At 35.5% G+C, this 27,884-nt stretch overlaps 1 protein-coding gene across 1 annotated transcript; it reads left to right on the top strand.

The window, feature by feature from the left end:
• Positions 1 to 27,878, top strand: LOC129243757 (juvenile hormone esterase-like). Its single transcript, XM_054881035.1, has 8 exons — positions 1 to 165; positions 25,080 to 25,746; positions 25,806 to 25,949; positions 26,010 to 26,163; positions 26,230 to 26,415; positions 26,509 to 27,065; positions 27,142 to 27,440; positions 27,494 to 27,878. The coding sequence occupies exons 2-8, from the start codon at positions 25,408 to 25,410 to the stop codon at positions 27,696 to 27,698; spliced, it is 1,884 nt and encodes a 627-aa protein (XP_054737010.1). The 5' UTR covers positions 1 to 165; positions 25,080 to 25,407; the 3' UTR covers positions 27,699 to 27,878.
• The last annotated feature ends 6 nt before the right edge of the window (positions 27,879 to 27,884 follow it).

The following is a 27,884-nucleotide window of genomic DNA, read 5'->3' as shown; positions in this document are numbered from 1 at the left end:
TTAGTTACGATACTTGTTGAGGCAATTACCAATGCATCAAGTGCGGACATATGTACGCAGTGAAAAGTGAAAGCCCATGTAATTGCTGAACTGAATTGAGATAAGCGGACAGTTAATTTTAAAGATTACAGTGATATCGTAAAGTTGCACGTTTTCAAATGAGAAGTAAGCAAAATAGATTTTTCGAAGGTGATTATAGCCTTAGAATTGCGCATTTGAGTTTCTACCGGCCAAAATACGAATTAAAATATGTGTTAGAGGTTTCTTGTTGTGCTTTTAATTCAAATTAAAGTCAAAGTGGGTAAAAGAGAGTTTGGTGAATCATTTGGTATTCAGGATAAATCAAGTGCAAAATTTTATTTTATTTATTTATTTGTTGTATATTATTATTATTATTTATTTTTAATAAAAGTTCTTTCAACTCCGTTACTATGTATTCACCGAAAAAAAACCTTAAAAAAAATTTAAACTGAGCGGTTGAATTTTTATTATCATATCTTAGTTACTTGATTGGTTGATGTGGGGTGATAGTTTCATGATTACAATTAGCGTTTATCAAAACTTGCAAATAAGGCCGAAAAATAGTGAAGAAAAGAAATTTATAACAGTTAGCGAAGTGAAACCCCTTTTTCTCGTTAAATTCCACCCATACTGCTTGAAAATCTTTTCAAATTTAATGAACTAGCACACAGTACAAAAAAATTCTAAATATTTGATTATACCAAAAGTTAATGAAAGGGAGTTGTACCTTAGCAAAATCCCTAGCTTCTTGAAAGTTTTGGTAATTTGTTGTTTTTTGGACCCGGTAATTAATTTTTTAGTTTCACCTAAAACTAGGTAGCGTTGCCGTACAATGTTTTCAATATTTTTTATGGGTTTTCTGGAAAAAATTATTTTTAATTTTCTAATGCTGATAAATCCTTTTTATGTCTAATTGCATATCCTAAACTTATTCTTGATGACGATAGAAAGATCATTTCATTATTTTTTATTTATTGCACTATTATTCGAAAAAATAGCAAAAATAACATTTTGATAAGACAAATATTTTTTTAAATTAAATAAATTATAATATATTTATAATTAAATATAGAATACGTTTTTATTCATCCAAAAAAATTGTGGCTCGAAAGTACCAAAAACAAAAAAAAACAAAAAAAAAAATAAGTGCAAGAAATATGAAAATAAAATCCCGAAGAAAAAATGCCATGAAAAATATAATTTGATCGAGTTTCACTAAATTTTTCCATTATACAGATAGTTTTTTGTATATAAAAAAATTGTGTATAAAAAAATTCAGATCTAAAGGCCTAAGAATTCATTTGGGAGGTGTAAATTTTCATTTTCTTTTGATTTTAACAAATACGGTGACATAAATCCCCATTTCATACCATTGCACAAGGTGGCGCAAAATTCATCGGACGTCAATCATTTTTGACACTTGTGAACTCGACAGCCTTGAAACAGACAAGCAATGGAGCGCGTAAAGACCAAAACAAAGATTTCCATCACTCAAAATCATTCATGTCCGTGAACCTTATAAATGTGCGCTACGCTGTAATCAAAGCCCTCAAGCAAAAAAAAACGTACTTATCGGTAGCCATACTTAATAAGTTAAATGGGCTTAGTTAGAACGGCCTACTTAAAGGTGACATAATTATTAATTATATCTATCGTCTATTAAGTAATGTATTAAAAATAGTCACCATATCGAGGCAAACATAGTTTTTAGAATAGTCTATTCGAAAAATAATTTTTTTTATAGCGTTGCCACCTGAATTTTATTGCAAAAATATCAATTTATCACACATTTCACTTGAATATAAATATACAGGTACACAATTAGAGCTTCAAAACAAATATTTTTTGCTGGTGTTGTCGCTTATCTTTTTTAATTAAGAAATTGGTTTCAGAAATATATTAATTATAAAGTAATATGCATACTTATATATATGCATACCAATGTAAAGGTAAATATAGTTTTAATATAAGAATATAATATTTCTATAAGGCATTGCCATCTAATTTTAAAGAAATATTTAAGTAAACTATCGATCAAAATGTGTTTGAAATACTGAACAATGCTTTAATAAAAATTATTAGTGTACGGCGTTGCCACTCAACTCTTAAAGTACAAATGGGGTAAACAGTAAACAATAATTAAGTATTTGAGTGTGCGTATCAGGCAAATTGTGATTGAGAACTCCTAATTAAAATTGTTTTATGAGTGACGTTGCCAGTTCTTTTTAATTCAAAATGTATTGGAAATTCCTTATAATGTAATAATAAAAAACATAAATTATTTTCCTATCTCTTTCAAAAATTTAAAGTATTTAATTTTGTACAAAAGCGAAGTTTATAAATAAATATTATTGGCGCGTAAATTCTGAATTCTCGTTTCCAAATTGTGGAGTGTGTCTTGATAGTGAACTACAATTTAGTATTATAGGGATCAACGATTTCCATCTGATAGCGCTACTATCAACGTCTATACGTCTAGGTTTCATCATAATACTTCGTTGCTTTGAACGAGTTTTGTAAGATTGTTTTAAAGTAACAGAGAGAAAAACAATAGCAACAGTAGCAATAAATTCTATGCATTCTAAAAAACGCCTTTATAAATCTTTTAACAAATATAATAATAATAAATACTCTTTATTAAAATATTTAATAATTAAATATTTAAAATATGTAAAAATACAGTCAAAAAATGTTACTCAACACAAAAAAACGCTAATAATTGAATAAAATATGTTAGGTTAATAAAATGGCATGCTGATTATGAACACACAACTTCAATCCCGCCTACGTAAAAAACTGATCTTAAGATTATATCAAATGTGTTTTGTTTAAATGACAAGGATGATAGATTACAAGATTTGGCCATCCGAAGCAAAGTTGTGTCTGCCAAAATGTTTCTAGTCAAATGCAGCATACCAAGGTTAGATCATGTGACTTCTTTCTATAGGGTCCGCCATATAACTTTACGGAATTAAAAATGCTATTAAAAAGGAACTACTCAATATTTTTCCAAACTGTTTTTTTATTTTGAAGTACAATCCTTCCGGTTAATGATGGAATACAACTTCATTCATATGGCTGCCTCGGCTACCATACCAAAGCCTTTATGCAAAATTCGTCTCAATGATGTCTCCGAAATGTCCAATTGTTGAGAACGACGGTGAACTGATGTTCCTGGTGATTCACGAACACTCTCGGCCACAGCAGCAATATTTTCGGGTTTACGGACGGTTTTTGGTCGATCACGCGTTGGTTTGTCAATAAGCAACCCAGTTTCTCTTACTTTTTTCGCAAAGTAACGCACATACGCGTCCGCCGTAGCCGAATGGGTTGGTGCGTGATTACCATTCGGAATTCACAGAGAGGTCGTTGGTTCGAATCTCGGTGAAAGCAAAATTAATAAAAACATTTTTCTAATAGCGGTCGCCCCTCGGCAGGCAATGGCAAACCTCCAAGTGTATTTCTGCCATGAAAAAGCTCCTCATAAAAATATCTGCCGTTCGGAGTCGGCTTGAAACTGTAGGTCCCTCCATTTGTGGAACAACATCAAGACGCACACCACAAATAGGAGGAGGAGCTCGGCCAAACACCTAACAGAAGTGTACGCGCCAATTATTTATTTTTTTTTTTAACGCACATACGCTTCATTCGGTGTTTTTCTTCTTCCCATTGCCGTACGTAATTATCGTACACATTCTGCAACATTACCATGATTTTCAAAGTAATGTCGCCATATTTCCCAGCGTTCTTTGAGCGTATACACAACCATTTTCGTTCAGCGGAAGAATAAAACTAATTTTCTGTCAAATCAGATGACAGCTAAGTGTTACCATTCTTCAAATAATACCTAGTTCAAATCCGTAACGATAGATGGAGGGCCCTGTATTTACCCGCACACTTGTGCACAAGGCTATCACAATTTTGTTCATATAACGGTTGTATGTAACAGCATAAAGGAATCGGAATTCGGAATGTTCGGAATGATAAGAGGAGTCGATTAAGCCATGTCTGTCCATGCGTCCGTCCGTGCGCATCATAAGTCGCGGAAAAATTAATATATCCGGTGTAAATATTGTTGCGATGAGTTACATAGTCCATTAGTTCAATTTTTGACTACTTTTTCCAATAAATCTGGTCAATGGTGGCTTGAATATTGCCATGAATCGATTGTTAAGCGCGCTTTACGGCGCCGATTTGTTGGAATCAAATATTGTCGATGGCACTTGTCACTTACTGCAACGGCAGGTCCTTCCTCATTTCATAAGAAATAAGGACCGATGATGTTGTGAAGTGAATTTCCATAATTTGGAAGCGTTTTTCTAGCGTTAAACGATTGATGATGACTTGCCAAACCTTACTGAACAGAAATGTCAACACAGATGGTCCTAGCTGCTTGTTCTCATGGAGCTAAAAAACACCCTATATATCAATGAACTTTGTCATGAAAAATGGCGAAATAATCAGTAACCATGCCCACCTCCCATATAACGGTAGTTTTCAAAGCAGAAAAATAATGATGATATTTTTGTTATAAACGAAGAAAAGTGACTCAAACTTGGATAAAAATGATGAACCCAAAAAGTAAATAAAACGAAAGAAAATTTCAGAAAATGGGCATAGCCACACTTTTATTGCAAAATATATAATTTAGGTGCGACATAAATATTTTTCCATCGGATAAAGATTGCGTCTACTTGTATGTATGTTACAACCAAATTTCCGTCCGCCTGTCTGATGTAACAAGCTATAACTCTCATTGCCTAAGAGTTTATTTGATTCCAAAAATTAACAGCCATAATTTAATTTTATATTACTAAAACGTGCGGGAGTATGAAAAAGTTCGGCCCAGACCGAATTTATTCTTCCTCACTTGTTTAATGTATAGAGAAAATGTTTAAGTAAATTATGAAGCAATTTTTTTGAGACTTCATAATTCATAACTTTTGGCACAATGCTGTACCTATAAATGTGGGCTAGATTCCTTTGGTATTTTTTGCAAATCGTAATATTGTTGCTGTGCCAAGTGCGCGAAGTCGCATACATATGTACATATATGAATTCACATACATATTTCAATTTGCATATGCCATCTTCCCGTGTACCTGGTAATGAAGCAATTCTCTATGAAGGATTTGATTTGGTTGGAGGGAATGCAACAAAGTTTTAACATATGCAACGACATGCATATATATGTATGTATAATACATAATTTTGGATGATTTGCTCTTTCTAAGCCACTATTGAACTTAGCATGCTTGTTTTTTATGATAAATTACCTGCAGCTAGTCTACAGCGTAACATTCTTTGTTCCCAATTACTAACGAATTTTGCTCAACTGCTTTTTAATTTGAACAGTTGAGTATATTTCTGTTAACTTTTGATGAAAAATATGTCTGTGATGAACCACGCATGGTGAAAAGATTTTTAAAAGTGTACTACGTAGCAGACCGTTATTCGGATCTGAGCGAATTTGGCAGATGTGCTGATGTCACTTGGGACGTGCTTCACAAAATTTAGCTTGTGGACATCCAAGTGAAAGTGGAATCTAAAGTTCAAAAACTTTTTTCACCATATCTAACGAGCAAACCTGGTAATCTGCCATCCTTGGTGAACCATGTGCGCAAAACGAGTACCGCTCAAAATTCCATGCGTACCTTTCATTGAGACTTCTTTATACATTAACGTTCTCTGTTTAAGATGACTTTGTATGACTTTGTATGCACTAAACATGCACTACTGTTCCAGGCAATGGAAGATCTCTAGCGCGCGTTATGAGAAAAAAGAGAGACAAACAATAACCCATCAAAACTTTTACCAGTTTTGACAATTTTTCTGCATGGTCATTCGTTTTGTTTAGGAAAACAAAAAAGGTTTCAAACTGTAAACAAAGTTTAGAAAAAATTCATAAATTTCCACGGTTTTTACTTAGAATTTGAATAAAGAGTTTGTATGCAACTCCATGGGCTATTAAATTTTAGTTAAATAAAGTGCAAGTTCGAAAATACTTAATTATGTCGTTAATTTCTTATAATTTATAATCCTTGATTTGGTCGTATTTTAAGTGATAATAAGTGAATAAATATGTCTGAAATCAAAATGAAATGCCTTAGCGTCAGTCTCGTTATGCCATATCTCGTATCTCCATTCTCTCAATATATTCATTTAAGTACTGACTACAAAAAGTACAACTAGCAAAAAATCAATTGATATAAGAAGTCTAAGTAAAATGTTACAAAGTAATAAAGAAATTACAAACGAAAAAAATGTTGTTGGCAATTATTTTAATTACCTTTTAAAATGCTTTTAAGCACCGTTAGGAACACGTACTTTTTTAGATAGATGGAATAGAAAACTTTGCTATTTCAGCTGCATACAAAACTAATTGCCTGTATATAAATAGAACTTAATCGTGTATATGTAAATATGTAAATATGTATGAATGTAGGTATTCGTATAAGTTTAGCTGCACCGCTAAATGTTAACAAACTATAGTTCGATTGGGGAAAATGAGAGAAATGTTGAGATAATTTCGTCATCGTCAAGCATGGCATCCTATCGAGTGCCTTTACCAAATTTTGATCAGCATCGTGGCTTTTCCTTAACAGTTTTCTTGTCTTAAGTTAGGAGGGAGAGTCGCTCGCTTGCTTAAGCACTCGTATCCATATTCCGCACAGATTAGTCGTCAGCGGAGTGTAAATTCCGAAGTGGGAATTAATTTAGCTCTCAAAATTGTGAGTTTCTCATTGAATAATAAATCGTTGCATAATAGCATAACGGGAGCATGCCAAAGTGAAGGCATTGAGTGACAAATTGACCGATGATCACACCGACAACTATTGCGGAACGCACAGCAGGGCCGACGCAGACAACATCACGCGTCCCTCGCCCCCCGTGTTACGACCATTTTCCCGAGGAGTTCCAAGCTATTACAACTGAACTGCAACGGACTCATGAGCAAGATAGACGAGATAGTTGACTTCATGAGCCGTCATGGATTCAAGATAGCTGTGATTCAAGAGACAAAACTAGACGCTAGCTGGGCCTAGCGTTCATAGTCCACCATACAGTGCAGTATCGTGTCATTGATGAAGGCATCGACCGCAGGGACAGCGCCTTAGAATGTCAAGGTATTGGTGGCGGATCAGGCGATACCTGCTGCCCGGTGGGATATCACTCTGATATTGGTGCGCTCCGCAGGGGTGAAAACCGATTGGTAGTAGGTGGCTTAATGCGCATCGCCATCTTTGGCACTCCGATAGATCCGACAACAGGTAACCTAACACAAGCGGACCGAATGGGAAGAGAACTTGAAGTCCTGCAAGCTCTGGTCCAGTGTAAGGTCCTTGTTGAACCCGACGTAGCACAACTACAAGGTGGATATCACCTTCAACGGTTGTACTTCGTCGGATCAAAAGAGATGCGCGAGCTGTTTTAGCCGGCAATTCATTCTGCATCCTCCGGTCGACAGATCCAAACGTCCGCCACCAGACGGCTGTCTGGCATAAAACAGTGCGGCACTTACTTTCTTTCTATGGGGGCCATCAACCATATGAAACCATCCAAAGCCATTGGCTCTGGCGGACTAAACATGCTGATGTTGAAAAAGCTGTGCCCATTGGGAGTAGAATACTTCACCAGGGTCTTCAATATGTCTATCGCCACTCGCATTATTCCTGACAAGTGTAAATCAGGGAGAGTGGTCCCACTACTGAAGTCTGTGAAACCCGCCAACCAAGGGGAGTCTTATCGTCCGATAACTTTTCTTTCCCCAATAGTGAAGACTCTTGAAGCCCTTCTGCTCCCACTCTTAACGAAACACCTGGCCCACGCCCCACATCAGCATGGTTTCCGACGAGTGCATAGCACCACCACAGCACTCATCGTCAATAACACGCAGATAAACCGCGGGATCAACCAAAACCGTTCCTGCGAGAGGAGTGTCCTAGTAGCGTTGCACCTAAAAAAGGCTTTCGACACTGCCAGCCATGCCACGCTACTAGATGACATTTTACAGTGGACACTCCCGCCAGGGCTGAAGAGGTGGACCGCGAATTACTGAGTGGTCGTCATTCGTCGGTGCTATTTCGAGACCAAATATCAAAACAGAGGAAAATGAAGCAAGAAGCTCCGCAGTGTGGTTTTCTTTCACCCTTGCCTTTTAACTTCTACATCTTGAAACTCCCCCAGCCACCAGAGGGACTCTCCCTGGTCTCATACGCCGACGACTGCACGATAATGGTGGCGGGCAATGGCATTGTTGGCCTGTGCTCCAAGATAAACGACTACCTCGACTGTCTTTCTCCCTTCTTCACTGCGAGGAACTTACAACTTTCCCCCACTAAATCCACGGCGGCCCTCTTCACCAAGGTCAAGTTGCAACTTAAGGTGAAAGTCGATGATACAAAAATTTCGACTGTAAACAACCCCAGAATATTGGGAGTTACCTTTGACAGTTTGCTATCCTTCTCTGCGCATACAACCGCTATTCTGACTAAAGTACAGAATCGCAACAAGGTCTTCAAGTCGCTTGCCGGCAGCACTTGGGGCAAAGGCAAAGAAATGTTGCTGTCGACTTTCGGTTCTAAATTATGCTATGCCTGTCTGGTCGCCTGGAACCAGTGATTTGCAGTGGACGAAGCTACAGACCTGCCAAAACACTGCCATAAGAACCGCAACAGTATGTCTAATGATGTCTCCAATACAACATCTTCACGACGAGGCCCATATGCTACCTATGAGTGTTACCGTAGGTCTCACCTATGAAGACACCTGCTTGAGCCTGAGCCACCTCCCAGGCATGTCCGGGGGCACTTCCTCAATTACGCGGACGAGATCCAGGACAAAACAGACCGGCAGCTACTGGATCGGACAGTGTACAGACAGATAATCAACTACATTCAGACCCTTACCAGCTTCTTAAGCTCCCGACCCCCGAATGCCGTTATCGGAGTCCAACCACCACCCATCGCAGACGAAGAGCTCCAACTTCCCCGAGAGTCTCGCGTAACCTTGGCACAACTACGTTCTGGATATTGTAGCAAAGTTAAACTCCTTAAAAGAGCCAAGAGATGCTCGGCGGCGCAAAAGTAGGTCAAGTGACGAATATATTTATAGGACCATTCTTCCTGCAATTATTGTAGAAGGAATTCCTAGTATCGGATGGGTACCATCAAAGGCTCACCAGCAGATGCTCACAACTTGCGCGTTTTTGATTTGATGATATCGATAGATACAGGCATATTTTCTATTCTTTGCTTTAAGAGTCACTCATACAAATCCTTTTCCATTTTAGGATATTCACAATCTCTTATCCGCTAAACGGCATCCTGATCCTAATTTTACATCCGCAGCGAATTTTCTCAACAATGCTTCATTTTTTTAGATCATAAATATTGTGGACTCACAATACGTTCACTTTTAAGTAGATTATCTACTTTTTCGAGTTTAACTCCCCATCCGTAATTAAAAAGCGAGAGTACCCATACAAAATTTCCACCAAACAAATTTTTATAATGAAAAGCCTATCAACACAACAGACAGCTGATTGCCAATTTTGCAGCTAATATGCCATATGTGAGCGGATAGATTAATTTTTCTTGATTTATTGCTTATAATTGCACATGTGAATGTATTTTTGCACTAGTTGTAAATAGTCCGTAAGAGAATTTGCTTGGATAAACAGTCAGATAGTCTGATCTCCAGGGGCATTCTATTGAGGCCAAATGTAAATTATTCCATATATAAATTATTTATGTATATGTATTTCTTTGTTTTCAATGGTAAAATAAATTTTTTGATTTGCTTTAATTGTAGCCAGCTGTTGATGAAAATTTGTTCAGCAAACACTATTAGCTTCCTAACAAAATGAATTGTCTGTCATTCATTGTCTCTCAATTTCTCCTACTTTGTTGGGGTTTTGCGTATGCAAACGCCAAAAGCACGAGTACTTATTTTTGAAGAAGCTGTCCATAAACTCAATACTCTACTCTAGTATAAATATGTATGTATGTATTATGAGCTCGTATATCATTTTTTTCCATTCATTGCATAATTTCTTATTAACTGCTTTCACATTATTACCAAGGGCTCGGATTAGTCATACATATTTACATAAGTACATATGCCGGTGCGGCTTTGCTTACATATTTACATATTTACAAATATAATACTATACGTTAAATGTAAACAAAAGCTTAGTTTTGTTGGGTCGCTTCGTTACTACCGGAAAGTTGCTGATAGCTACATTTTTTAATTGTCCGCATTTTCATTGCTAACTATGCTGCGAATCAGACAAAAAAGAGTAAGAATATACGTACACTTGTATGTATATGTAATGATTAAAAACTCTATTACACCAAATTTGTATACACATTTGTATAAAGTTTAAGAGGTCATAAAATCCTTGTTTACATTCTTGATGCAGGTGTGATAAATGAAAATTGAAACGTGTGTAATTTTTGGTATTACCCACTTGACATTATTTTCATTACCTAGAATTGTTTTTAGCTATGAACTTTTTGTGCATGCATAATAAAGCAAGTGTAAAAACTAACTTATAAAACAGTAAGCAACAAAATAAAAAATAAAAATAAAAATGCAATCCCTAACTGCAGCAGAAATTTTTAAAGGTTTCTTAATTTCTCCGATGTTTTAAAGAGGTAGTACTGCATATCCTTAGATAAGCTTAACTAATAAATGATGACTTTGCCAGTATAAAGCAGTAATAATTGCCTTTAATTCAAGCCCAAAATATTTTTTTTTCAAATCAATAGTTTAAGTACGTAAGAAGAAGCTTGGGAATCTCTTTTTTAAATAAAATAAAGCAACAATTAAAATTTATTTGTTTTTAAGTAGAATTTGTTTGCCATAAATATGCGTGAAAAATCGAAGCGCGTCAAAATTGTACGCTTTTATTTTTATTATAGAGCAAATATTTTCGCAGATAAAGTCAGTTATAATCAAATTAAAAGCTATCTAGTGAATTTAAACGATTTTCATTAAAGCTGTTATTTCTATTGAAAAACTTATGTATTTATATCTATTTAGGTTTTTATAAAATAAAGCCCTAAGGTATGTATGCACCTTAAAGCGTGTCAATTTTTAATTACAATTTAAGAAAATGGTCTATTGGAGTATACAGTGGTTACACAATTTATTCCTACACAGTTTATAAACAGATACACCGGATACAAAATATTAATATATTTGTAAAAAACTACATTTTTATTCAATATTTAAGGAACAAAAACTTCCTTCATGTCTGGAATTAGAGAACTTAAGATAATAACGAAAAAAGGCACAGTTTTGTGCAAAAATATTATACGTACATAGTCATGTAAAGAAAATTTCATTAAAAAAATAATAGAAAAAACGAGTATTCAGTACTTTTTTGAGCCGCCTTGAAGCTTTATTAAATGCTTCCAAACGCCGATGCATACTTTTTACCAATCTTGGTTTCATTAGCTGCCATTTTCTCTCACTCGAAAAAATTTGCAGCATTTTGCTACGTCTGCCTGTATTCCTTGGAACCTTTCAGTGTGAGTTGAAATAACGGGCAATTCATTGGGAATGTAACATTCTTACTTAAAATATTGTCACAGCAAATATTTTGCGCAAAACTAAAGTTTTTTATAACCTACGCATGGTGTACGAATAAATTGTGTGACCACTGTGGCTCTAAAGTCAATTTCGGACCTGCCACATTTTTTAAAAAAAGTATGCACAGTATGCCCGTGATTTTGCACAGTGATTTTTGTGTTTTGAAGCCACCCTCTTCCGAAAGCTTTTTCTACATAGATATAAATTGCATCAATTTTTGAAACACACCTCTAAAAAACAAAATGAGTTAAACAATTATAACATTAATTTCCCAACTTCAAGAAGTCAAAAATGCCTCAACCCTTTGGGGCATTGTTTTTTATACTGCAACAGTCTACCTTGTATTAATGAGCAAAAATTAGTTTTAAGTAATGCTATTTAGTATTAAACATAATGAAGAACAACAATGTAGTAAAGAAGCTGCACACAAATTTACTTTATATGAGGAAAATATTATATAAATTATTAGCTTTCTTCGATTTTTAAAAATTTTTTGAGACAGTTTTTTTTTATTTTTTTAGAAAAACAAAACTTAAAAAATCGCAAAACGTATGCCTCATCTTCTTCTTGATTGGCGCGATAACCGCTTAAGCGATTTTAGCCGAGTTTAAAAAAGCGCGCCAGTCTTTTTTTTTTATGTCGTCTATTTTTATGCCTATTTCACCTAAATGATTGATGTGGAGAACATTTTGTTTAAGTACGATCTAATATGAGTTAAAGAAATGCTTTATATAATATTTAAACATAAAAAAATTTTCTATCGATTTTCACGGTTTGAATTATAGTACAAAAAAAAAAAATAAAAATAATAAAAATGATGATTCGGGATTCATGTCGACCAGTGTAATCAGCTATAAACTCATTAATTTAACGGTAACTTAATCTGCATAATTGCACAGTGTATCACTTTTGAAAATTACTCGCTCATAATTTAATAAATATTTTAATATAAAATACCCGTATACTTATACATACATATATACATACATAATGAACTTTCTCATAGGAACAGAGCATAACTTTTACAAAGCTGGATCGAAGAAGACTTGGTGCTTCAAATGATCTTGAAATATCACATTCTGTAGTATGTTGATTCAAATTCATCCACTATTACATGGAATGCACGGCATATCTTTTGGGCAGATTATTAAGACCAAAAAGTGAGGGTGTCCTCTACAATAAAAATATATGTAAATATCGAATGACATTTTAATATTGAAAGTTCATATAAAATTTGTGGGTAAGGAAATTCAAATTCTTCTTTAGATCTAACCAATCTTTACTTTCCTCGGTCACCAGCAACATTTAGCGCAAATAATGGTTTTAGGGTTTGTTTGCTCTACTTATACGATATGACCTAGCCAGTGAAGCCGGCAAGTGGATAAATATACGCTTGGTGTATCTAAGAATATTTTCAATATACATACATACTTATATCATCTACATCATCATAGCATCACCGTTACAATTCACCTCTACGCCACTCGGTCATGAGCTTTTCGTTTGATATGCCATAGCTCCAAAGTCGCCTTCAATATCTTGTGTAGATTTTCAAAAAAATTGTGCCTCCGAGATCTATATCAGCTATAATAGCATGTAGTACCAGGCTGAAAAGCAGGGATGAAAGCGCTATTTTACCTATGATGTATGATATTTATTTTATTTTATTTATTTACATTAAAACATAATTAATTATAAATGGATATATTACACAATTGTAAAATAATAAAGGGTGATTAAGTTTCAAGGGCCGGTGTTGATTTTGAATAAAATACAATTTTTTTAGGAAATTATTGTCATTTCTCTTAAATATGATAATATTGGTATGGTTCAATTACGTATATCGGCCAAATGGCTGCCGCGGCCTCGGCGGCAAATTTTCGATGACGCTGAGGCATAATTGAGGTTCTATGCCGTTAATGTGCCAATTATCTCATCCTTTAGCTCTTGAATTGCTGGCTTATCGATGTACACCTTTCCTTTCAAATAACCCCAAAGAAAAAAGTCCAACGGTGTCGTTGACGTTTAGGTGTGGTTCACATTCAACATCGGCCCTTGAAATTTAACCACCCTTTACAATACTAATCATTTAAGTATGAACTTTTCGTAATCGAAGCATCTTAAGGAATGGGCGACCACGCAAGTCAGGTGTTGTGATTTTGGAACACTTTTTGTACCTGAACCAGCGTGATATTAATTCGATAAGAATATCTAATGTTGAAAATGATTCAATAACTGGACCGAACGGCAGGACACTTGCAAGTAGTGGCACTTTAATGTCTAGAAAATGACTTTGTACTACTTACTGGACTATATCATTTAAAATCATAGAGTCAATCTTCGCCAAGCGCAGGATTTTTAGCCTTACTTTTTTTGGTTGGATTGCGGAATTTTACCAAATTAAAAGCTTACTAGTTTTAGTCACTCACAAGATATCTGTATTCACATAGTGCAATCTGCCGAGAAAAAAATAATTCCTTCATTGATGAAAATTCTGATTTTTCACAAATTTTTCGGTGGTTCTGTTCTGAGTCAGACATTTCAGGATCTGCAGAAACTTCTAAAATATTTTTCTGTTATCAAACTTTACACATCACTGTTGATGTGCTTTAAAATTTGTGAAGTCCTTGTTGCGTGATTTCAATCCTTGTTCAAATAACATATTTATTTGGTATAATATCTGTCTCATGCATTACAACTTTGTGAATATACGAGTAGCTATCGAAATGCCTGTAATCGAAGCGAGAGTTGAGTTTCGGACTGCTTTCAGGACCTATGTACAAGCTCCTGGTACATATGAGGACTTTGGAAGCGGACTTTATTGCACTGATGATTGCGCTGCGGATGGCGGTGAATGCAGATGTAATGTCTGATAGTATTTGCATTTTTAGGACGTGATCAATTGTGTCGATAACTGCGTAACTGGGGGATAAGTATTTAGACTTGGAGCCATCTGTGTTCTATAACGCCCATTTTTTCGTTTCATAACGAGCTTTGCATTCCAGGAATGACTGGCGATAGGCATCAGCAGAAACATTGGACTTTTTGGTTCTTGAAAGACTGGCGTCACATGACGCTTTTTTAATAATCTGTGGTGGGTGGGTTAAAATGTGGTTTTCCTCGGGGCAGGGTAAATTTAAGTTCTTTACCGTCTTTACGGCGGCCGCCGTAGCCGAATGGGTTGGTGCGTGACTACCATTCGCAATTCACAGAAAGAACTTAGGTTCGAATCTCGGTGAAACACCAAAATTATATTAAGAAAAACATTTTTCTGCCGGTCGCCCCTCGGCATGCAATGGCAAAACCTCCGAGGGTATTTCTGCCATGAAAAAGCTCCTCATAAAAATATTGCCGTTCGGAGTTGGCTTGAAACTGTAGGTCCCTCCATTTGTGGAACAACATCAAGACGCACACCACAAATAAGAGGGGGAGCTTGGCCAAACGCCCAAAAAGGGTGTACGCGCCAATTATATACATATATATACCGTCTAAGGAACTAGGAGTAAGGTAGAGGGAATACTTTGGCTGTTTTTTGTTAGCCGGATGTGTTTGATATAGTTGACAATAACTGAGTGTAATGAAAATGTTATTTTAGGTACCAGGTGAGCGTGGATTTCGCGTATTCTTTCCTGCAGTGTTGGTAGGCTTCTGCCACAATGTTTTTAAGGGCCTAGTTCTGAAGACACGAATGTCGGAAGTAAAAATGAATTCAGAATATAATATTTTCCCAAGATGTTTGTGGAAAATATAATGTAAAAAAGTAACTGGAAAATAATCAGTTTATATTCATAACCTGTATATATTTGTGTATTCATTATTTTTATTTCAATGACTGTGTGCCACTGTGATTGATTTATTACTTTGTAATTGTAATATGATGAGGGAAAATCACAAGTAAATTGATAAACTATATAAGTATGTTTACTTGTGTATACGCAATTGTAGTTCTACAAATATTTAGATACATGTGCACTATTGTTTGTAGATAAATTAAAGTAATTTTAAATTATGAATTAACCGCATTTATTTGAGTACGAAGTTAACGTGCTTTAGCTTCGAATGCAGATTTACTCACAAACAGGTCAATTATGCACAGACCTCTATTTCCGGCTGAGGTTGGTACTCATCGATTATTCTCAATAACTGATCAACAAGAAAAAAAAACAATGTTCCATTACGGCCTTATTAACAGTACTCCTTACTTTCTTAAATATGTGATTAAGCGCGCAGTGAGAGAACATTTGTTCGTAGTGTATGTATGCATGTAAATATGTGTACATTTTTCAAATATCTGAAGTAGCTGCTGCCGATGTCGGTTTGTTTTTGCTGCTGTGTGTGTAAAGACCCATTACGTTTTGCAGCTATTAAAGAATAAAACCAAATGGACTAGGTCTTGAATTTCTCAGATGTTTGCGGCTAGCCATAGTAAACGGTTGAGGTGAAAAGTAAACGATCTGTGTAAATCTGCGCGGTATATTTTGATTGAAGAAAAAACTATATTGTAATAAAAAAATGTAAACAAAAAAGAAACTGATATAATAATAAAAATTCATATATAATAATAAATATATAACAACAAGAGATACAAAAGGAAAAAAACATTTGTGGTAGGAATTGGAGTGTATTAGTTAATGAAATATAAAAATTGTGAGAAATTGACGTTTTATCATTTACAATAAAAAAAAAAAATTTATGACCAAAGGTAAATAAATAAATATAATAATCCAGTCAATTCAAATGTCAAATTATAAATTTTAATGGAATACGTCTTCAAATATATATATATGTAAACACATACATACGTACATACATATGTGTATACAATTTAAGCTTAATGGATACATCGGTTCGTAAACATATTTTTTTTTTGGTGAGTTTTAAATTACATGAAAAAAGTTGCTACAATTTTGTTTGCGGGATGAAATTTCTGCTGTAGAAAATTTGAAGTTGTTACAAAAGGATTTTCGCGCCCATTTCTTGTCAAAAAGGCAGACAAAAGGATCAAAACATGTTTATATATTCATTAAAACAAAAGGAAAAACAAACAATTGGATAACTTGGGAAAAAAATCAATGATTTTATGCTCAAGAATCGTCAACTGAGCATTATATATAGACACTAGCAAACCTGGCCCCCTTCGCTGGGCACACTAAAATAGAATAGATATGGTTTAGAACAGAAAATATATCGTTTTCATATTGTTTATTTCTTTATTCAAGCGCTTTGGCATAAACAATATTTTTTGTTTTTCTATTTGTTTTTGAGTAAATATAAAATATAAATTGAAAATCAGGAAAAAAGAAGATTGTTTTTAAATTTCAAATCAACGCATATGAATAAACAATCGTCTTTTTTCCTGATCATCCATGAATTTTTCGTTTCAATTTATATGTTTTATTAAGCATTGGAGCTTTTTTAACCATCATCCATTTATATTTTTCAAAAAAAAAAAAACGAAAAAAAAATTTTTTTCCACGAACACATAATTTCATTCGGATTTCACATTAAATTCTCAAATTTCGTAAGAAATTATTCACTGTTCCAAAATCCACTCCAAAAAAATTCACAAACAATTTTTACATGTTGCACTTACGTTTTCTCCTTATGGCATCCAAATCAGAAAGAAATATTGACAGTTCAGTTCCGCCCCAAGCGTTAAAAAAGTAAACGACATTATGGCTGGCTCAAAAGAACGCTGTACCCGTTGCCACTGCTCCGAATTACAACCAAACTTTACGAAACCCATTTTCAATACTTACTTAACAATGTGCATAAGTTTGGTTTAATTCGGTGCAAAGACACGGCGGGTCCACGTTTTGGCATATATTTCGAGACCCTAGTCATCAATAGGTATGAAAATTACCCCGTATTAAAGCACTTATCAACAGCTTCCATTTGATACCCATATTGTACATACACATCCGAAGGTTACCCGGGTCGACGTTTTGACCTATATCTCGAGACCCTATCTACCAATAGGTATCCAAACTATACGGAAACCATCTTCAATACCTCCTTAAGAATGTGTGTAAGTTTGGTTTAATTCGGTGCAAAGACACGGCGGGTCCACGTTTTGGCATATGTTTCCAGACCCTAGTCATCAATAGGTATGAAAATTACCCCGTATTAAAGCACTTATCAACAGCTTTCATTTGATACCCATATTGTACATACATAACCAAAGGTTACCCGGATCCACGTTTTGACCTATATCTCGAGACCCCAGTTACGGAGCGGCATGAAAAATACTCTGTACTAAAGCATTCACCAACAGCTTCAATTTGATATCCATATTGTACAAACACATTCTAGGGTCCACGTTTTGGTCTCTATCTCGAGACCCTAGTCACGGAGCGGCATAAAAGATACTCTGGACTAAAGCATTTACTAACAGCTTCCATTTGATACCCATATTGTACATACACATCCGAAGGTTACCCGGGTCCACGTTTTGACCTATATCTCGAGCCCTATTTCCAAAATAAAATATGATCCATGTTACTCGTGGATGATGTAGCTTTCGAATGGTGAAAGAATTTTTAAAATCGGTCCAGTAGTTTTTGAGCCTATTCGTTACAAACAAACAAACAAAGTTTTCCTCTTTATAATATTAGTATAGATAATTGGCGTTTACACCCTTTATTGGTTATTTGGCCGAGCTCCTCCTTCTATTTGCCGTGTGCGTCTTGATGTTGCTCTACAAATGGAGGGGCGTACAGTTTTATGCCGGCTCCGAAGGTTAGTTGGTTTTTTGAAGAGATTTTTCATGGCTCAAATACTCTCGAAAGTTTACCAAGTTTGTTTTTGTAGTTGTAACATTATAACAGTGGTATCACAACGGACCTGTGAGGTCTAAGTGAGTTGGTCATATGGACCGACTACGACCATAACCTAACCTAACATCATAAAGAAATTTTCCATACATTTTTTTGAAAACCTGCTAAAGAAATAAATTTGGGTTGTTGTTGTTGTTGTAGCAACATAAAAAATCCTCATACATATACAGGGAATATTGCTGAAGTGACAATCCTTACCCGGATATAAATCCGGCTCGTTCGGTTACGTGGACTCGAATGTCGTGAGAACTAGTAATTTCGGTGGCTTAGAATCGAAAATCGTGGCAACGATAGTTTGTCGCCTTTCGTTTGATTCAAAAACTCTAAATTCCTTAAAAAAAGAAGGCTTTGCATTAACCATCGAGCGAATAACGTGCCAAAGATGAACAGGAAATGTACAAAATCATAGTAATGTTGGTCAAAAATTAAGGACAAGAAGTTTTCTTAACTTCTTAAATTATCATGGTGCAGGGAACTATCAATTTATTTCAGATGTCCAAACTGTTTTTTGCTACAAAATTTGCACTGGAACATTTGTCCAGAACCTCAAATCACATACATACTTCTGTATATTGTTTCACGGCCATCATATATTTATTTAGCTCCGTGTAACTTCGTAATTGACTAAGCGGGCCTCCTCGCGGTCACCGTTTCAAATCCACAGAAGATGTACAAGTTGAATCATTGAGTCAGCTGTTGAAGGAGCAAAATACGTAGTGTTTAAGGGGGGAGCCTGGTTTATAAGGTCAAAAAAAATATTTTTTTTTTTCGTTTTAAGCGATTCCTAATATATTTCAGAATATTCACACAAAGTTACAGAGCCTAATTCTCAATATTTCCGTAGATACAAAGCCAAAGGTAGGCGAGGGTTAGGTAGTTACGCTGTGACCGGACAGCTATAGTCTATAGTACAAACTTTATCTTCTTTTCTCGACTTTTCATTTTTATGATTTCTTTGAATTGGCGTACATGAATGAAAAAAAACTAATGAACCTTTTGAAATAAATCATAGCTTGTTCCCTTCAGTATTAAATTCTCTTCTATTTGAACTAACAAAATAGATAAAAAAAAAAATTTCAAGATTTGTATACCAAGTTGAAGTGAATGTTTTTTTATAGAAAGGCATTTTTTTCTTTAAAACCCCCAAAAAGTTGAAATTTTGGAATTTCTCTCAGTTTTCTTAGTTCATCTAGAATAAAAAATCATGATAATTAGAAATCCATTTGAATTTTTTGCTTTAGATATTAATTACGAGCTGTATCTTGTACGCCAGTTGGAAACTCCAGCGTTGCAGCGCTCTACTAATTTCTATGTTAAACGTTTTTTTCAACTTATTTTAACCAGTACAAAAATTGTTTATACTTTTTAAATGTTCATTAAAAGATAGAAAAAACTTTGCAGTGCTAAATTAATTTTTTCCTTAAAAAAAAATTGCAAAGAGACGCAATTTTTAGACCTCATAAACCAGGCTCTCCCCTTAATACAGGGAGGCCAACCTGCGACTCTTAGAAAGAGTATTTGTGGTTCTCGATAGGTGTACCCGAGCATCCTTTTCTTTTTTTTACTATTATATTGTTACGGATTTCTTACGTCTCTTGGTTTGTTTCTGAATCCATTTGAAAATAACAGAATTCAAGGTGAGTTTTCCGTTTCCAATATACTTATAAATATGACCAAAAAGCATACAATAATATCAAGTTCTACAATTAATATATAATTCGACGTCTGTTACTGAATTTTGGAAACTTGTACCAGAAACCAAGTATCCTGAATTAAAAAAGGCTGCTTGTCGAATGATTTCAACATACAGAACAACGTACGTATGTGAATTATTTTATACCACTTTAAATTCATGAAATCCAAACACCAATCAGTATTAACTAACCAGCCTTTCAAAGAATTACTGAGAAGTGCTGCCACCAATTATTGCATCGAATTTTCTCTTTTTTATCTTTATTATGCGAGTTTGCAATACAATTTTTTTTATCGAATAAACTAGTGTCAAACAACTTTTTTTGAAGCGTTATGCCACCTTTAAATCAGTACAAGGTAAGGACGACCAACTAGCTGTAAGGTCGTTCCCACGACAGTCGGTTCTACGTAACCGGAGTGACCCGGAATTATATCCGGCTAATTACTGTAACTTCAGCAGCATTCCCCGTATACTTATAGGTGGTCCATGCTGCTACAACAACAAAAACAACTTTTCGTGTTTCGCGAGCAACGTACATTCAATTACCGATCGTTTTTTTGGTACATACAATATTTCCGGAATACATAAATGTTTACAGTTTGTGGTGTTTTTGTTGTACTCATCGATTTTCGGCTATAGAAAAAATGGATTACAAAAATCTGACCGACAGTTCCGAAATAATGCTCCAGCCGTCAATTTCCAATTGTAGAGATATGAGTAAAGGCCACATCGTTGGAAAAGCTCAAGCCATACCAAATCGATTTTCGGCCTGTTGTTGTTCGAGGATTGCAAAACGCTTTGGCACGAGTGTACTATATCTGAGAGGGACTACTTTGTAGGGAGCGAAATTTATCTTGATGAACAAATTAATATTTTTTGAGAAAAATGAAAGTCACTTTACTTTTTGAACACACCTCGTATCTATCGTGAGATATGGTACGCGAAATACATCTAGCGAAAAGCTCTCAAAACTATTTAATTCATCGCTACTTTGTAGAATCCAATATTCCAGGCCAATACTTCTTCTTACTAACTTTTTGATTTCATGTAAATGTACATAAGTATATAAGTATACACTTCTTTCTTAAGCTGACTTAGGTTATTGTTTGTGACAACAGCACAACAAATGTCCCAATAACCTAGTCCGTGAAGTATTTTAAGTATAAGTATGTATAAGTATATTGTATAATATACATATATAATAGCTGTCTAACGTGAATTTAGATGAAGGCAAGATATATATATGAAGTACAAGATGGTCCAAATACAAGTTTCTTTTCTAATCGTAGGTGGTTTCACTAAAAGCACTTTTTTGCTTGAAAGCTTGACTCTCCGTAAGCCTCATACTTCTGCGGAACGACATGGTTCGCGTAACAGCACTCTAGAACTTTACAAAATCAACTTTTTTTGGTTTGGGAAATAGTTTTGCATCTTGAAAATAATACAAACCTAAACTCCTGTGATGGGCAAATATTTATTTATTTATTAGTTACATAAATACAATCTTTTAAAATACTTCAATTCGTTGCTATTCGTAAAAATTTAAAAAAAATTTTTTGTTTTTTTCGGCCAGAAATGAAACAATTTTTCAAAAGTGTACCATTTTTATAATTAAAAAAACTCCTATAAACTTCAAAAAGTAAAAATTTAGAATATAAGATTTTTCTATTGTACGAGAAATAATTCCGCCAGTGAAGAAGTTTAAAAAACGGGCGATTTCACAGATTCAGTCTCAATACTTATTGAATAAATTTTTTGAAAAGAATTTTAGGTTTTTTTCTATACTCAAAAAAGGAAAGAAAAGAAAATAGCAAAATTAGAGCTTGTTCGGCTATTGTTGTGATGTTACCTCTTGCGCTGGAACAATGTTCGAAACTTAATGTTATTTGACTCCACAGTCGTTTACCGGTTTGAGTCGCATATGTATGAATATCTTAACTTAGTATTTTGGGTTTATTGAAGTAAAGGGTTCTGCGGACGTGGATCTTCGATCGGTATAAGTCAACATTTCAAGCACCCTTATAAGAATCGAAAACAAACAATCTCCGCATCATAATTTGGCGAAAATTTATTTCCTAGCCATCTAGATTTACCATTTCGTGTAGAGAATTCTTTTAATGAATTGGAAGATTTTAGTTCTGTGGAAATAAGGCATCTTCTAAAATTTTTGAAAAATATACATTGGTTTTAGGAGAGATAAGGAAAAGTTCTCTACGAGGCATCACAATGGGCTATGAGCTTGAGTGCGCCCCACAGGGGCCAACCGTAGCAACCTAACCTAACATAGATTAACTTGGCTGATCAACAGGGAACTCTTATATTTACATATACCATCACATATATAATCAGTACTTACGCCTACATGCCAACAAACAACATCTGCAAACAACAATATCGGGTAGTGATACCTGAAGGCCATTTTGTTTTGTTTTTTTTTTTTTTTTTTTTTCAAAAATGCTGCTGGAAACATCATTTCTATCAATTGTTAGTTCTACGTTCCTATTAAAATGTGCAATAAAATGGGGCACAAAAAACGCCAAGAATGCAGTGAAGCAATTATAGTATTATAGAATATTTGATCATCTCTGTTTTGTCCATAAGCGTCACATTTTTTTCACAGTGTATTAAGATATTCCTTATTCGGTCTCAAGTGGATCTAAATAAATTGATAGAACTCGTATAAAACTACATTTAGCATTCATATTATCTTTAAGAGTCTATTATAAAATTTAATGGCATATTTTTGTGAAACATTTAAGCCCAATATTTCTTATAAATATTAAGTTTGTAGGGCCAAGGGAAGATTTAAATGTTCCACTAAAATATTCAACGGGAAATTTTAGTAGAGGCCTTTTTAGACGAAAATAGAGTGCGATAATGGAAAAAAGTGCACCATTTATTTATTTCTAACCCTATCGAACCTAACTATCTTCTCTAATGAATTATAACATGTTCATATGTGAATCTACAAAAACTCTTTCCTGCACCACATTGCTTTAAAATCTTATAAAGTCTAATTAATTCTGTTTATCGACTTTTTCAGCGGAAAAATTAAAATTGAGTGGTATTCGGTTTCAGCAAGGAAGCCCTATGCCACACTGACCAAAACACAATCATTCCTTCCACATTAATTTCAGTAAATATGCAATTTAACTCCGCTAGACCTTTTTTATCATGTGGGACAGGAGACAGGGACAAATAGGTTAGGTTAGGTTGACCTCGCTGGATGAAAACCATCACGTATTGTTGTTGCAGCAGCATACTAAACCCTGTCAGTGCAATGTAGATTACCGGCCGTCTTCGTCTAGCTCATCTAACGGTAGGCCCAGTAAACTTGCTGTTTCGACAGGATGGGTCCAGAGGTTGAGGGGTGTTAGATGTGTGGTTTTGATGGGCCATGTGAAAAGGTGGGTAGTGTCGTACGGGGTGCCTTCACGTGCCGGACATATCTTGGGGGGTCGAAACAGCAAGTTTACGGGGTCAATTCTGGATAGGTAGGAGTTTAGTCTGAATGTAATTGTGCCAAGGTTACGCGGGTGGGTAGTGGTTGGACTCCGATTACGGCATTCGGGAGTCGGGAGCTTAAGAAGGTGGTAAGTGTCTCTCGATGAATGCCGTTAATTTTCTGTCTAAACACTATCCCATCCAGTAGTTGTCGATTTGTTTTGTTCTGAACCTCAGCGGAGCAGTTGAAGAGGTGCCTCCTGGTTGTGATTCAGGTGTTTATATGGGTGAAACTTGCGGTAGCACTCTAGTAGGAAGTGTTTGCTAAGCAGTTTATTGTTTTCCTTTACAGGAAGCATACGCACCTCGTTATGTAGGTGTTGTAGTGGGGAAATTAGGAGGCATCCCGTCGCAGTCCGAATGGCAGTGTTTTGGCATGTCTGTAGATTTGTTCATTGCATATCACTAGTTCCGGATGACCAGACAGGTGCAGTATAATTTAGAACCGGCCGGCTAATTGCATTAAATGTGGCGAGCAACATTTTTTTGTCTTTGCCCAAAGTACTGCCGGCTAGTGATTTGAGGACCTTATTGCGGTTTTGGCCTTTAATAGCAATTGCGGTTGTGTGCGTAAAGAAGGAGACCAAATTATCGAAGTTTACTCTCAAAATTTTGGGGTTATTTACAGTCGGTATTGGTGTGTCGTCGACTTTGACATTAAGCTGTAGTTGGACCTCCTTTGTCCAGTGGGTTTCCCAAGCTTCAGTAGTGAGACCACTATCACTGATTTACACTTGTCAGGAATTATGAGAGTGGCCATAGACATATTGAAAACCCTCAAGAGGTACAAAACCATCGTGTTCTGCTTTCTTTTCTATACAGGGCTACTTCGAATCTACTGGATTTATCTGCATTCTTTCACGTTAGTTACTAGATTCCTCCAGAGTAAAGAAAACAAAATTTGACACAAAAAAAGACAGACCCAAAATTCGTGTTGACCGGTGTAATAAGCAAACACTTGTATCTTAACCACCCTTTATAATATAAGTATATATATAAACCACAAAATTGGCACAAAAGTATGTAAATTAATTTCCTATATTCAAAAGCATTCATCATTTTAAGTGATTATGAAGCAAAGAATTTATGTGTTTTTCCATTTATCTGTCGTATAATAACTAAAACTATTTTTAAATTCCTTGAAATAGCCTTGTGCGCCTCAATACATAATACAACATAATTTTACTGTATATTTATATCATAAAAACAAACTAAAATAAAATTCCAAAATAAATCGCATCAAAAGGAAGACTACAAACAATTAATATGTTAGCATACATTTCTATGAATAAATTTTTTAATAAAAAAATGCAGAAAATATTAAATATTTTAAATAAGATGGATGTTTAATTTTAAAACCAACTGTTTCTGCACTGGCTAAGTAGTGTTGGGTTTCACATGTCTTCTGTTTGTTATTTTCCTTACAGCTTCTGAAGGGTGACCTGTAATTTTTTTTGAGCGATCAAGTTTATGACACGAAATAAATATAATAATCTTCTAAATGTGTATACAAACACGCATGCATAAAATACTATACATACACACACATGTAAACGGACCAGTCTAGACGACTTGGCAGCTGCTAACATATCTAGGCGAAAAATTCGACTTGAGCTTTTGTTTGAGGTGCGGCACAGCTCAGACAGTCTTATTACAAAATTTAATCACTCACACACGTAGTAATAGTAAATACAAACATACTATTAGTATTGCTGCTACAACAACAGCAACAACAAACATACTACACATAAATATATGATGACGTCGCTGACGATGGCGGAGGCGGCAATGGCGACCTTTCTCTCTCCGATTAATCTCTCATCACACGTTTGGCAGACACTTTTTATTACCTTTTTGTTGGCATCATTATGCTTTCGAGCAAAAACAACAATAACAACAATATCAACAACAATGACAAACAAGTCTTGTGCTGAACAGTCTATAGATATGATTAAAATGGATACAACGAGAGTATGCGGGCATGATATGGGTTGTTTGCAGGGCAAATATATGACAGGCTTTCAGACGAAACGCTTTCAGGCCTTTCTAGGTATACCCTATGCTTTGCCACCAGTGGGTGAGTTGCGCTTTGCGGTAAGTTGGTTGCAGAGTGAAATGATGACTCAAAAACAAAAAAAAATGTTTTACTTTAGAATCCCAAAGTTTTTCCACGCTGGTGGGACATCTTAGACGCAACCAAGCCGAAGCAAGATTGTGTGCAAAAAAATTATATACTACCTAATCCTGTGGTGCAGGGCATTGAGGATTGCCTTTATTTGAATGTTTATAGGCCATTGGTAAGTGGTAAAAGGGCATTATTTAAAAAATTCTAGCTATGAAAAGTTTATTATTCTTAGACGAGCGCTCAGCAGCCGCTGCCAGTAATGGTTTACATACATGGCGGTGGTTGGTTCAGTGGCAGTGCGAGCCCTCTTTTACAAGGTCCGGAGTATTTTATGGATACAAAAGAGGTTATATTAGTGACAATCGCTTATAGGTTGGGCCCGTTTGGTGAGTATTGAGTGCTTGAGAGCGGAGAGAATATTGGAACTATTGTAATGCTGTGTCAACATTTAGGTTTTCTCTCAACTGACGATGCCAATATGCCCGGCAATCTGGGACTTAAGGATCAAAATCTTGCATTACGTTGGATAAAACGAAATATCGCTGCATTTGGCGGTGATCCAGCAATGGTAACAATATTTGGCCAAAGCGCCGGTGCCGTTTCCGCGCATCTGCACATGTTGAGCAAACAATCCGAAGGTTTTTTGCTAATTAATATTTTTATTTTTTTGCACTTCATCGACTATCTACTATTAGTATTCACTCTTCATACAATTTTTTTATATTTTGCAGGCCTCTTCGACAGTATTATCACCATGAGCGGCACTGCAAATGTACCCTTCGCCATCACCGACCATCCGCTTCAACAGACCCGCACAATGGCCAAACTTTGTAATATCAGCAACGCGGATGAGATGAGTACTGTTGAATTAGCACGTGCTTTACGTGCTGTGAACGCTATCGAGCTGTTGGAAGCGGGTGATAGTCTAAAATATTGGAATGTTGATCCCATGACGAATTTCCGACCGATTGTAGAAAAACATGCCGATAAGGATGCTTTCCTCACACAGCATCCGGTGCAATTATTGGCTAAGGGTACTTACAAGCCTGTGCCCTGGTTGGCAGGCATGGTGCCAGGTGAGGGCGCAGTGCGTGTACTATCGATTTTGGCAAACCAAACATTGAAACAACAATTCAATGATAATTTTCATGAGCTCCTTGAAAAACTACTCGAGTTTCCAGAATCCTTCAACACCGCGCAGCTGGTGGCAAAAACACAACATGTCATCGATGAATATTTCGATGGACAAGCAGAAATCAATAATGCGACAGCGCGTGGTTTTCTTGAGGTGAGTGAATGGGATGGCTGCGACATTATTGCTATGGTGATTTAAAAAATAAAACAATATTCATTGCTTTTCCCAGTGCATCAACGATCGGGCTTTTCATCAACCGTATTACAATGCTATCGATGCCTATGTGCGTACAGTAGATACCCAAAAGTATCCGATCTACTTGTACAAATTTAACTACAGTGGACCCAATAGCTTTGCCAATATCTACACAGGTGGTGTTTCGATTGGCGATTTCGGTGTAATGCATTGCGATGACCTCATTTATAGCTTTCGTGCGCCAGTGCTATTTCCAGATTTTCAAAAGCTTTCGGTGGATGCTTCCGTTGTAGCGCAGTTCGTTGGGACTTTCGTACACTTTGCGAAATATGGGTGAGCTGGCGTTTTGAATTTAGAATGAAAATAATTTACATGTTTATATGCAGCAAGCCGCAGAACGCGGACACTTTACGGTCATGTAATGAAACCACATTTGATGCCAAATCGGAGGCAATCTGTGATTATCAGGAGTTCCGGAACGCTGGATCCAATGCTTTCAAAATCTTCACAAATAATGAATTCAATGTGAGGCGAGCAAAACTGTGGAACAAGATTTTGGAAATAGATGACGGTTCCAAAATATTTGCCTAACATTTGAATAAGTGCTCTTTTTTTGAGGAGTTTAAACTAGTTTTTAAAAGATGTTTGTACTGAGTACTGAGATTTTAGTTAGTAATAATATTAATAAGAAGGAAACTTTTGCAATCTAGTGGTTATTGAAGATCATATTAAGATTTTCGTTAGGTTCTATATATAAGGCGTAGTTGATACATCGGG

The sequence above is a fragment of the Anastrepha obliqua genome, chromosome 4 (genome assembly GCF_027943255.1).
Source record: "Anastrepha obliqua isolate idAnaObli1 chromosome 4, idAnaObli1_1.0, whole genome shotgun sequence".
In the NCBI taxonomy this organism is placed as follows: domain Eukaryota; kingdom Metazoa; phylum Arthropoda; class Insecta; order Diptera; family Tephritidae; genus Anastrepha; species Anastrepha obliqua.
This window is presented reverse-complemented; position numbering and strand designations above follow the sequence as displayed.